Genomic DNA, 14,203 nt, shown 5'->3' with positions numbered 1-14,203 from the left:
AATCCTCAGTGTATCAGTTGTACGTAGATACAGTATATAAAACTTTGTACGTTTATTTCATAGCTTGCAGATATTTTGTATTTTATTTAGATATATAAGTAAAATTTGCCAAATATGGCTGCCACCACAATATTTAATATTGCCAGTTCTAGGGTTAAGAGTTTGTAGTGTACACTTTTATTCAACAATCTTTGTTTCTCTGATGTGTCTTAATTTAAATATATATAAATGTCCTTGCCTAAGCCCAGAATTGAGAAATTGGTTCTATAAAGGGCTAGCAGCATAGAGAAGAGAAGTTTGATCAAATGACTTAGTACTTTGCAATGAAAGGTATAGAGGGATGTTCTATGTGGTCATCAACTGAGTTTCTTCAATGGCCATGAAAGGAGAATGGTAGTCCAAATGACATTGGAGGAATTCCATTTCTCAACTGACAATTGAGGCAACATTGAGCTACCACACTAGATAATCTACTGGGCAAAGTAAAGGATACATTCACTTAACTAAGAAGTAATTTGTGCAAGGCTTGATGCCATGTGACCATATGGCAGGTGACGGAAGATGAGATCATCTACAGTAATTCGTAATTCATCCAAACAAACTCCAGTACATAAAAATGAAAATGATCTTTCTGCACTGCTGAATGTCCCATCACCACGAGGCTCTCCATATTAAGATGAATTCTTAACTTCTATTTCTTAATATGCTTGAATCCTCTTCTATACAAAGACATGTTTAAAAGATCAACTACAGCAGTATTCATGCAACAATTTTTAAAAAAAGGGAGGAAGAACAACTCATTCGTAAGGATGCAAGACATTACACCAAAATTATTCATTTTGTGCTATCCTAATCTATGGTTTGTGTGCCTCTCTTCTTGCCCCATTTTGGCTATTTTGCATTTTCCAGCTAAGCATAGTGTTAAAATAACTGTTGGTGGTATATTTCTGTCATTTTCTCTTACAGGGGAACAGGCTCCTCCTCTATTTAATTTTGCCTTTCTCTTGTGAAGGATAATCTATTACAATATACCATTAAGATCAAACTTTGCATGACCCATCGAACAATTTGAAATTGGGTATCATGCTTTTCCTAAATGATGATGTGCATTAAAATGAACAGAATACAAATGAATAAATATACAACTTTTCCTAAAACTTTAAAAAAACTGCTGATCTTCAAGAATGATTCCAAATTATATTGAATTCAGCCCTTTTGTCTATAAATGAGATAAACACTGTAGGAAGTCTCATTTAAAAAGCATTGTTAAAAACTGAGGTTATGAGAAATTATATTAATATACAACGTAATTTCTGTCTCTGGGTCCAAATTTACATCCAAAAGCAATTTAATATTTGTTTTTATGTTCATATACTCTCTCCTTTAACCCTTCAACATGCATTTTTTAATATTCAGCTATTTCTTCCACAGTATACATCACTGACATCAATTTAGGTAAATTAGAATTCATTTGAGAAAAAATATGCCATATTTACTCACATAATTAACCTACTTTCTTGACTAAAAATATAAGCAAAAAAAAATTCAGCAGCAAAAAATGATTCACATAATGCTGATTATGATCCTTATTCAGGGTATCAGCATAGTTTGATAATGTGGGAATGTTACCTCTATTCTCGGAACATTGCCATCTGGTAGAGAACTGGATGGATGTTTTCCTTCTTTAAGACATGATTAAATTTTATAGAAATACCTTCAAAATAGTAAATTCTGACGTACAAAAAGTGTATTTACGAACAAAAGAAGATATCCTGTTGTGCTGATAATAGCACTTGAAGCAAAATAAATATGAATTAGCTAACGGCATATTCATCATTACAAAACAGTATCGTGTATTCACTCTTCTACTTGCAGAAATTTACCCAGTTTCGGGTTGCAAAATGCTTTACAACACTTGTTGGGAGCTTGAAGTGTGTTTTTCTGTTCCCACCAGTACCTCTCACAGCACTTTCGTAAGAAATTAAAATGAAGGACCACCTATTTAATATGATGTCAAATCACTTACACAATGGGACCAGTTTTGACCCCATTATGGATAGTCTTCAGCATTGAAATAGAACTGACAATATAATTAAAATAACGCTTTAAAAATATTATGTACATATTACAGATTATTTTACAAAAGAGGCAATATCTCTCAGTTTTGTCAGTTGTCAGCGCCGCAAGCAAATTGCCCAATAACTGCAGTATAACGGAGGAAGTAGTGGTGCTGATAACAAGTGATGAGACTGAGAGATTTCTGCCTCTTTTGTAACAGGATTTGTAATTAGAGTGTTAATTTGATTGTATTTGCACTACATATTGTCAATTTTAATCCATGGCTGAAGATGACCCATAATGGGGTCGAAACTGATCCCACTGTATAAGTGACTTGATGTCATATTAAATGGTAATGAATAGGTGGACCTTCATTTTAATTTATTAATGCGAATGTTCGTCAATACTGATCATGATGAAGTTTATATCGGACGATACCTCTTGTAGCATCTGGATATTGAAAACTTACGGCCCGCTGCCCAATTTGTACATCCCCACGTAACCAATTGCCACCAGTTTACAGTATATGCAGCATTAATCACATTCTTGCTTACTGTGGATTTTGAGATCACAGAACACATGTGACGTACTTACTACCTTAGAATATATGTTCATAACAGAATGTACAGAGGCTACTGCATCAGATCAGCACTTGCAAACTGAACTAGTCTTGCACTACAATAGGAACCAAATTTCAAAACAGAATGGCTGCTACTTGTCACCTATATGTTGCAATGCTTGCAGAGCTGCATAGTACATGCTTGGGTGCATCAAATATGTGAAGAAATCCCTCACTTTGAATGAAATGAAACCGAATATTTAAATTATGCGAGTAAATACTGAAAATATTCTTATTGCTCCTATCAGCAGCACTCATTTTGGCTCTGAAATCCAGGTCTTTATAGTTACACTTTCTGATCAGAAAAAACAAACTTGAAATGCCTTTAACAAATGGAGGAGAAATACCTTCAAAATCACGAAGGCGGGGACAGGAAAATTACCTCGTCTTGGACACACTTTTCTGTGTCAGCCCCCATGCTTTCTAGTGATATACATGAGGAAGAAAAAACATTTTACCATATAATCCTGACCATCATACAGTAGAGTACATAATTATTATGTTAACTGCCGTGCTGTGAAGGTTCCAAGTCAAGTCACTGCTGAACAGATTACATTTCAATATTACTCAACATTTTCACAAATATTTTATATGCATTTGCCTTCCACGATGTAATGTGCTCAAAAGAAATGCAAGACAACTCTGGATCCATTTAAATGTCTACAGCTGCACATATTCACAGCCCTATTGTGTAAGATCTGCCATTTGGATTATGTACAGGACCAGGTATGGGTTTGGTGACAGCCCATTCATACCACACATTCTTTTTATTGCAGAGTCGCCAGAAGTGTACTTCAAGGTCACACCCAGCCTTTAATTGTACAGGTTCCTAAAAAAATAAAATAAAAATTGTCAATAAAATTATACATATTACAAATCGATAATATGAAAGCATAGAAATTAGGAAGCCATGGTAATTTGATGTTAGCAAGTTTGTACTCATTACATGACAGCTGATAAGATAAGAGCCACAAGTTCTATTAGAACCTGATGTTTCTACAGTTATCATGAGAAACTTTTATGAAACCTCCTCATTAAAGGGCTATAACAAAGCTGGGAAAATTACACTGTCTTTTTCCTATAGAACTGAGATTACTTTGGATCCACAAATAACCCAGACTTCATAGCAGAATCTACAGATCTGGCTGTACACTCAATGCAAAGAACTGGAAATCCAGGCAGTGGTCATAGAAGATCAGGTATCATTCCAGATCCACGTAATACCCAGACTTTACAGCAGAATCTACAGATATAGCTGTACTTTTATGTACAGAACTGGAAATCCAAGCAGAGGCCATAGAAGGTCTGTCCACCCCACCCCCACTGCACCGTTCAATCAACTAAGAGATAATATGAAGACATGCAAACCTGGTGGAAATTCAAGAAAGTAAACTGGCCAGCTTTCAAATTCAAGGTAAAAAGGCAAGTTATAACACAGTTTTAAAATGACAACATAGATATTACAAAATTTTACAATACTTACACGAATAGGAAAGAAGATTGGAAACCAACTAAACATTCCCTTAGAATGTGTCTCGGGAACAATGCTAAGGGTAATATTCTTGTACAGAATTGTATCAAAATATCCAGAAAACCCATGTAGAACACAATTCTGGGTTATCTGGAACGTCAGTCGTTCGTACCTTGTGTTGTCAAGAACTTCACCTGCAAAATAGTTTCAATCAATCTTGATACACAAATTACACAAAATTCTGAATAATAGTATTAGAAATTTTTCTTATTAACAAAATACTTTCTAGCCTATAGTAGGGTCCACTGAAAACCACACCTCTCAAACATCTGATCTTCCTCCACTCTTTTCTTCCACTACTATCCAAAAAGACAAAATTTGAAAAAAAATACAAACTTCAAGCTTTTAAGGCTGGTTTACACGGGTAGAGTAGCGAGGCGAGTAGAGAGGATAGTAGAGCTACTAGCATTGTGTAAACGACTGGGATAGTAGCAAGTAGAGTAGAGTAGAGTGGGTTTCCGGTGTGGTAAAGTAACTCTGCCACTATCCTTCCCCCTCCAACGGAACCGAGCTCCGAGAGCTAACGGAGGAGGCCGAGGACGCTCGATTTTTCAGTTAGCGCGTCGTTCGACTATTTACATATGTGTTCTGATGGTATTCCATTGAGTGTACTGAGAATCTGTGTGTTTATTTGGCGGTAAAATGAAGTGGACGGAAGAAGAAACATGCAAATTTGTAGAACTTCACCGTGAAAAAGAATGTTTATGGAACATAAACAGCATTATTTACAGAAACAAGAATATAAGACGGATGGCGGAAGAGGACTTGATTACGAAATTGGGTAGAGAGGGTTTTGGTGTAATGGAACTTAAACAGAAAATAAATGAAAAATTACAATGTACCTACAACCAAGAACTGGTGAAAATTCGTAAATCCAAGAAGTCGGAAGGTGGTGCCGCAGACATCTACCTGCCCCTCTTAAGTGATTTAATAAAGTATATTTTGCAAGGTAACATCGAAAGCTAGGTATATTAGGCCTATTCATCCACAACGTAACGTTATAACTGAGTGATATTAAGGGGAGGTAGCCTACACCTTTGGAGGTCAAACAAATGCAGGTGTATTGTCTAAGAAGGATTTTAAAAATACCTATACCTATAATAGTTTCGAAGATGCAACATAAAATATAAACAAGTGTCAGCTGAATTGTCCCTTTAAACGAAGGTTTCTCAAGTTTCAGTGTTACACAGCGAGTTCATCATGTGTCTCGACGTGTTTAAGTTAGGCAAGACAATGGTGCAGGACTGCGTACTTTATTTATATTAATAACATACATAGGGATCTTCTACATGTCACTTGCCATTGCCATTAATTTCCAGCAATAAAAGTAATTTCCCCAAAAAGTTGAATAATTTTCATATTTTGTTTGGAATATCCAAAATAATTATTGTTTACAGTACTGTACAATGTCAGATCTTGAAGCTTAAACTCTACACCTGGGCCGTATAAGCAACGAACAAAAAGCAGAATATACATAGATCAATAATTGGGGTATTTTTGGTAAAGAAGCTACTACAAATTACGCTTACGCCAGTGTACTGATAGCTATTACCAGTGGCCAAGAACTTCAGAGGCACCTCAAGCTTAACTTTCTGTGTTATTGCATCTCTCATCACTGTGTCGTGTCTTTGAATTTGCGGTGTTATAGCATCTAACAATGTCTGAAAGTTATCAGGCATCAACCTCGTACACTTTCTGTATTCTTCTTTATACTCTGTTGCAAGTTCTCTCACAATGTTGATGCCCTGAGTGTATCTCTTCTACTAAGCCAGACTCTTACCCATTCCGTTCTTTCCTCATTTACTTCTTCTAAAGCTTCACTAACCTCTTGCATTAATGTGTTTGCAAATGTCTTTAAACACTTCCTTACTACGTGCTTACGTCTTGATATGTTCCTACTACTCTACTCTACCGTATGACTACTCCCGTATGAACGACACGAGTGTCAACTCTACCAGACAGTGGCAGAGTAGAGTAACGTAGCTACTCTACTCACCTCGCTACTCTACCCGTGTAAACCAGCCCTTATTATTTTAAAGATCCCTTCTGAATAAGATATATTTGTATGAAGTAAGAATAAAAGATAACGATGAATATTAAACAACTTTCAGGTGATTGAAAAAAGTAGAGAATTTAGGCTGAAAACAGAGTGGAGAGCTAAGCAGCAGAACCGTGCACACCGAAGTCTCTGCAGTCAAATAATGAATGATGGACGAGTTATTACTGAAAAATTCTGCATTAAAAACCTGGTATTTGCTACAAAATGCAGATACAACAAAGACTAGGCACTTAAAAAGTGGACAAACTATAATCTCCAACATTTCTATGTATATCTGTCCGTGACAAAAGAGCCTGCTGAGAAATATTAAATTACCTGTCCCAGCTATTCTCAGAATGAACTGAAGGAAATACTTCACAGTCTTGGGCTGTTTTAGGTTAAGTCAGAGTATGCAGTTATGAAATACATTCCTATGATTTCTCATGCACTATGTCAGTGACAAAACAGCCAGGTGAGAAAGATTATCCAAGAAGCCTGAATGTGTCTCGACATATGTGGAGTCCGATACAAAACACAAAACAATTATCTAAAAAAAAAAAAAAAAAAACTTAGGCTAAGTAGCTTAAATTTTATTGTAATAAAATAATGTCCACATCCGTAGTGCAACGGTTAGCACTATAAGCTGCTGTCCTCGGGGACTTGAAATTTAAGATTGGAAGATGGCTGGCATGTGGTTAAAATGGTACATGCAGCTCACCTCCATTGACAATGTACATGAAAAGAGCTGCATCACCTCGGGGCGGAGGACACAAATTTTCTTAACTACAGTAATAACATCGTTAGATGACTTGCTCTATTACTGGTATGTTTAAAACTATCTTAGTTTCATCCTTTTTAAAAAGAAACAATGAAAATACACACATATGGTAAATAAGTGCAATTTAAAATTGCTCATCCAGCAAGTGTGTGTAAGCGATTTCATTGCCTGTCATTAAAAAGTTTGTTAATAATAATAAGCACTGTTGTAGTTGCTGTATAGTGTAATCAATTTATATTCTACATAAAACAGGCCTATGACATGGAATTACTCCCCTTTTAGACATGATATAAGCTTTTGGGCTTATGTCGTGTCAAGAAAACAAGGCAAAATTCTTTACGTTTGCTCTGCAACTTCAGAAGAAAATCTCGACTGTTCCTGAGGAAGTTTTCTACAATAATGATGGTTTGAATGCTTGGAAATTTATCAAACATTTCCCCTGGTAAATTATTCCAATTCTTTGATAAAAGGTATGATCATCATGCTATCTTTTGTACAAGATTTGACTTGTTAAATCCAAAATGGTGGTCGTAAGTTCAGTTGGAATGTTGCTACAACAAAACTGCTTATTTCCGAGTGTGAAATGAATGAAATATTGTACAACACAAGACACCGGGAATATAAAAATATAACTTTAAGACAGCAAGTGTATTTAACCATAGCGGAGGTGATAAAGATAAAAAGTGCATATCCAATGGGCGAAAGATCCAACATAGACACAGCCCGGATAATGCCGCATAACACTCAGTCTGCTCTGTTAGTGACAAAGCCATTGGGCTGGATTGGTTAGGTCAAATATCATATAGGAAAAATGAACAGTTTTGGACATGAAAAAGAAACTGAATGGATTACGTAGCCACTATTGGCTGAAAAACTGAAATTAAATATGATGTTTACATTATAAATTATATTTCTTCCATTCATTTCATTTTGATTCTTGCAAGCAACTTCTTTTATTTTGCTGATAACCCACGTGAGACAACCTAAAACCATGTGGGTTTTAAACTTATAGTTTGAACAAGCAGACATATTTAGAACTGTAGAACGTGTGTACTCTCCTGTGATGGTTTAATTTAAAACATACTGGTACATTTTATAAGAATTTTTATCATTTAACAATACAAGTAATGTCTAATAGTAGCCAAACATGCACACAACTGTCCTTCATCCGTATTTGCTGAACAATGATAAAATATTTTATATATAGTGTAATGGTGCAATGGCTATATGTCATAATCTTTTATAAAAGTTATGCACAAAATATTTTAATGTAAATCAAGAGCTAAAAGGTTTCCACCTACTCATTACTATTTATTGTAACCTAAAAAATAAGGTACATATATTTGATACTAGTTCGCTAGTTCGGTCTTGCTAGAGACCATCATCAGTCAAAATCATTAAAGTTAAGGCAAGGCATGAATTATAACAGATAAAATTTATGAAACAAGTGTGTGTTGTTGATATTACACAAGATGTTTGACAAATTTCTTTGATGGTGTCTTATCATCCTAAGGCTGAAGAAGGCCAAATAGGGAGTACCTTTTATTTCACTGCATTGTACTAAAGTGGAACCTTTCAAATGTATAATTCTTGTGATGTATATTCAATACAGAACAATATACACATGAGATTTTCAAATTACCTCAAGTTTCTTACACAGTGATAAAAACACCCTAGAGCTGGAATCATTTTGCTAATCTCAGCATTCAGTCTTGTGTTCTGCATTAGTTCACATCCCACGTACTTCAAAGTCTCCACCAATTCCAGACGTGTGCCTCCAAATTAAACGTGACTTCCCTTCTTTCCTTTCTCTTGTCATCACCAGTGTCTTGCTCTTTTCCACACTGATTTTCATTCCACATTCTTCAAACTTTCCATTCACTATATGTGTGCATCCGTAAGAAAAGGGACCACTTTTTGGTCAATAGTTCACGAAATAATTGTAAAAAAAAAAAAAAAAAAAAAAAAAAAAGCACTCAAGAGAGTAAAATGTCGAACTTTCATTTTTGATACCTATGTATGGCTTAGACTGTCATCTACTCACTGCGTAAATTTAAAAGCCGTCTGACAATAACCACTGCTAATATATGAAGATTATTTAATACTAAGAAAAGGGACCACTTTTTGCAATAAGCGAGGCTCCACACACCTACTCGCTCACGCTCACAGCTGCGCAAGCATAAGATAAGATGACTCAGATACCTTGTCTGTTAGGTCATCTGCTGATGATGCTTGTTGTTTAAAGGGGCCCAACATCGAAGGTCATTGGCCCCCTGTTAGGTCATCAGCCCAAAGGCCAGTTGGATCCTCAAATAGCACCACCAAAGGTTATGCGGTTGTAAGGAAACCCCATAAACCAATGGCAGCACCAAAATGAGGCGTACTAGGTAAGATGAGGAGTGAGGTAGTTTGCCATTGCTTTCCTCACTGGGTCAGAAAGTACTATTGCAGCACGACTGACCCTATGAGCAGAACCTTTCATAACACTCAGATGCACTAGTCATGCTCTGAATGTCATTACTCAGCACTACCCATACCCCAGAAACTTCAATATTGTCACAGCCATGGATGTTGACTGGGACTTCGGTGGAAGCTACACTTTACTCTGGCCTGTGCCAAGAGATGGATGCAAAAGTACTGTATCCATCAAGAAATGACAGCAGGCAGTCAGTCAGATACCTTACCTTATGATAAATAAACCCTAGCTGGGCACTTGTAATAAAGGTAAGAGGTTTTAGAAACATCCTGTCTGCTCCAAACATTTCCTATACCGATGCAGTCTTTCAGTGTATTTCATACTGTGGAGAAGTGTGCGATGAATGCAGTAGTACGAAACAAGCCAATGACGACACCTACTAAGAGGAAAAATTATGACAGGAAATAAACTTACACAATTTATCACTTCAGAGGGCAGGAGGTGTGTCAGTCATTCTTTCAATTCGTATTTGCTTGTGGTTCTAAGAGGCTTAAAAAATTTAAAGGAACAATTCAAGGAAGAAGGGGTGCAGCCTAAAAATTCATCAAAACGTATTAAAGACTTCTCAGATAAAATCTATTCCTTTTGATGATCGTAAACCTGCAGTCGACTTTATGAATAATTTCAGTGAACAAAATGCACTTGTCATGCCAGGCCGGATCCCTACAAAACAAAGAAGTGATCTCATGCTTCTCCCAACCAGCATGTCTAAGAAGTACCTTCATACATTATACATCTGTGTCGGTGCGACGTAAAGCCCCTAGCAAAAAAGCCCCTAGCATACATTATACTGTGATAGTTGTAAATCATTAGAGAGAATTCCTGTATCACTCTTGTTCTGGTACCCCAACTGGTGTACATTTTGCTGTAACATAGTAGTTCAGAAACTTATAGAAGCAATCAAACTGCAATACGGAAACTGTCAAGTATGGATGAGGAGGAAAAAAGGAAATATGATAGAGAAGGCTATACAACATCTTAATCACGTCCAAGCAGAGCGGACTGCTTATAAAGACACCATAGCCAATTATTGTAGACAAGGGATTAGACAACTGGAAACTCCATTGTCTCTTGAGCCACATAACTGTAACACATACAAAGGCACAATGTATTATAGTTTTGACTAGCTGATGTACCTGTGCTTCGCTACGGAATTCTACATTGTATAAAGAATTGTAGGTTAGGTAGAGTACACGATGTAAGACTATATTAAATTGCATAACTCTTAACGTTACCTTAGAAATGCAATGGAGAAATCACCAAACATCTTTTCTCATATGAATAGGGAATTTTCATTGTAATGCCTACCATCAGTCACAATCAGGTTGGGGAATTGCATTATAATGGTAGGCTCTCACTCTCCACCTGCCTTGTTACATCCTCAGAAAGACTGTCTCAGTGGTTTGCCCAACTGAAATGAACATAGGTCATTACAATGACGTCAGTAGGAATGGCGCGAGTAAAGAAATGATTTCACATGAAATATTCGATCAAATGAAAAACCACACATTTTCCTCACTTTTAACGAACAGTACTACGCTGTAAAAGTTTCAAACAAATTTATTAAAAATACCACCATTCCAATACTTTACAGTCTTTACGTTTAAGATACAAATATAACATATATGGTAAAATTGGACGTTTCGTTTAGGCTTTGTAAGCATCTTCAGCCATACTTAAACTACTACTACTACTACTACTACTACTACTACTACTACTACTACTACTACTACTACTACTACTACTACTACTACTACTACTACTACTACTACTACTACTACTACTACTACTACTACTACTACTACTACTACTACTACTACTACTACTACTACTACTAAGTGCGCCTCTGCCTTAAGAGTGCACACTGCTCATTCAAAGCAGTCCGTCAGAGTAGGGATCGAATAGCTGGAATACTATGATGAACCAGTGAGTTACGTACCAGCAGATGGCTAAATGGTTTGCGTGGTGGCCTTTGGTCACAGGGGTCCTGGGTTCGATTCCCGTCAGGGTCGGGAATTTTAACCATAATTGGTTCATTTCTCTGGCACGGGGGCTGGGTGTATGTGTCGTTTTCATCAGCATTTCATCCTCATCACGACGTGCAGGTCGTCTACGGGTGTCAAATCTGAAAGACCTGCATCTGGTGAGCCGAACTTGTGTCCTCGGACACTCCCGGCACTAAAAGCCATACGCCATTTCATTCAGTAGGGTATCAGAAAATGTGTGAACCAGAGGAACGGCATGCTAAAGAAGGAAGTTTTCTAACTTCCCAGCTATTTCCCGCCAATATTCACACAAGCTGTTATATAAAGTGCTGGTTATACTCGGTAAGCAGCAGTAATCCCATCTATCGGAGTTGAGCGGCAGCATAAGAGACAAAGAACATCACCACAAACAATAGTCAATGTAATGTTATTGTTGATCAATGTTATGCACTTTCAATATTGTAGGTCTTCACATTTAGTTTTCTCCAACTCTGAAATACCACTCTTATCATAGTCGGTATGGTAAAATTGAATAAAACAAATGGTCGGAAATTGTATTCTCTATAACTTTTGATATGTAGTACTTTTCGATAGGACCAATAACATAGGTATTTAAAAATTTAAATTTTAGGCGCCTTTCCCTAAACTACAATTTTGTACAGGGCGAATAAAATTGTTTATAGCTTAGGCTGTAGTTTCTTACTCCCCGACTCTATGTACCGACTTTCATTAAATTCTGTTCTCATGGCTCGGTGTTGATTAGGACTTGGCAACAAAAATAGAAATTCATGAATATCTGTGTTATCAAAGCCGGTACGGTAACAATGCATGACATACATGATAGGAAATTTAATTCTATATAACTTTAGTTATGTAGTATTTATCGATAGGACCACTAATAATATAAATATTTGAGAATTAAATGTTAGGCCTTCCCCTAAACTACCATTTCACTCAGCGTGAGTAAAATGATTTATAGCCTAGATTTTCATTAAATTCTCTTTAGCTGTTTTCGCGTGATGCGTGTACATACATACATACATACATACATACATACATACATACATACATACATACATGCATGCATGCATGCATGCATACAGACAGACAGACATACATTACAGAAAAGTAAAAAGTGCATTTCCTTCTTACTATGGACATGACCGATACAGAAATACCATTATTTTCAAATTCTGAGCAATGTACAGACAAAACTCTTATTTTATGTATATATAGATTTTGCCCAACATGTGCACTTGCCATATGATCCGCAACAAGTTGGACCCATTTTCTTTCTTACAGGCTACAAAGCGGGTCTCTCTCTGGTGTAGCATGTGAACCACTTAACAAATTTGTTTTGTACATTATTACAGAAGCTTGTATTGTGGGTAAAGGAGTAAATACTGTCTTATCTCTTGTACATCCCTTCTTGGAAAATTTTTCAGTAGGTGTGGAGCATTTAGAATTCCATGCTGATTGTAATCACTACTACAGTGATTACACAAAACAAAGCACTAAACACAGTAAAGGGGGGGAATTAAGAGCAACTACACAATGTCAGAAAACATTCCACACTCAGCAAAACACCAGCTGGACTACGCGGATCTCCGCCAACAACAACAAAATATGTAAATATCAGTAGGGCCAACTAGTGGACAATAAACCAGGAAGGTGGAAGGAACTACGACCCACCGAGGGCATGGACATGGCTTAGGTTGTGGTTTCCGAAATAATTCGCCGTGATCCTTAAATTTGAAAAATATTATTTACAAGTGAAGTTCTACAAATACATTCCGAGCAAAATCCACCAACATGCAACTTACGAACTATATTCTCTGTGAAACCATAACTTAGAGGTTCTTTGATAATATCTTTCTACAAGTTCAAATCTCAAACCAACTATACATCTAGTTACAAATCCAGTAGTACAATGCAATTTACAATGAAGTAAACGCACTCTCCAAAAACTCTAGCGTACATCAAGAGACACTGAACTACCACATGCAAACCGCAAGGTAAATATATTAAACTACAATCTACATATTTAGTGAAACAAGAAAAGGGAATGCCTCGAAAACAAACAGGCAAGCTCAGCTGAAAAGCCAAGGCGTCATAAATAATTAATTTGGCAAATCTAGGTTAGGCTAGGGCAGACTCCTATACGAAATAGCAACCAAACATTACGGAAATTTTAGCCGGAACGGAATTCAAGAGTGCTTACCCGAAGGTGGCCAATCCCGGAAGCGAGGTGTCGCACACGACGCAAAACTTCAGACAGGCTAAGGCAGACCAGGCCAAGACAAGACAAGACAGACCGAATTTTCACGAACGCTGCCTTGCTCTCTATATATAGGTAAACCCTGGCCTTGGAGTAGCCAATCAGAATGCACGAGTCCGCCTATGCCCACCTAGGTTCACCAATCACAATTCCTACTACAGTCGCGAACTAACTAAGCTTCTCGAATACGCACGTTCGCGAATCTTCCATTTCCAGAACAGTTAGAAAATGCCTTCTAGAACACATAACCAACAAAAGGCAACACACCCTGTTCAAAAATGCATGTAACAATTTTCTAGATATTTCCAGTAAGTACAGAACTGAAATCTACTATTTACAAATACATATGTTACAAATATTACACTGTACAGGTTAGGTTGTTACAAATAAAACATATTACCACACTTTACAATTAAAGACTTCAATGAACACTTTCCACT

At 36.7% G+C, this 14,203-nt stretch overlaps 1 protein-coding gene across 1 annotated transcript in view; it reads right to left on the bottom strand.

Annotated features, from left to right (window-relative positions):
• Positions 1-2,317: 2,317 nt before the first annotated feature.
• Positions 2,318-14,203, bottom strand: part of csul (protein arginine N-methyltransferase 5) — a 282,354-nt gene continuing 270,468 nt past the window's right edge. The window contains exons 10-11 of the mRNA XM_067146159.2: positions 4,161-4,342; positions 2,318-3,506 (exon numbers count right to left, since the gene is read on the bottom strand). Of these exons, the coding sequence (XP_067002260.2) occupies positions 3,354-3,506; positions 4,161-4,342 (335 nt within the window). The 3' untranslated portion in view covers positions 2,318-3,353. The remainder of the gene's footprint in view (positions 3,507-4,160; positions 4,343-14,203) is intronic.

The sequence above is a fragment of the Anabrus simplex genome, chromosome 4 (assembly GCF_040414725.1).
Source record: "Anabrus simplex isolate iqAnaSimp1 chromosome 4, ASM4041472v1, whole genome shotgun sequence".
Classification (NCBI taxonomy): Eukaryota; Metazoa; Arthropoda; class Insecta; order Orthoptera; family Tettigoniidae; genus Anabrus; species Anabrus simplex.
The sequence above is the reverse complement of the archived record's forward strand: the minus strand, read 5'-3'. Positions and strand labels throughout refer to the sequence as shown.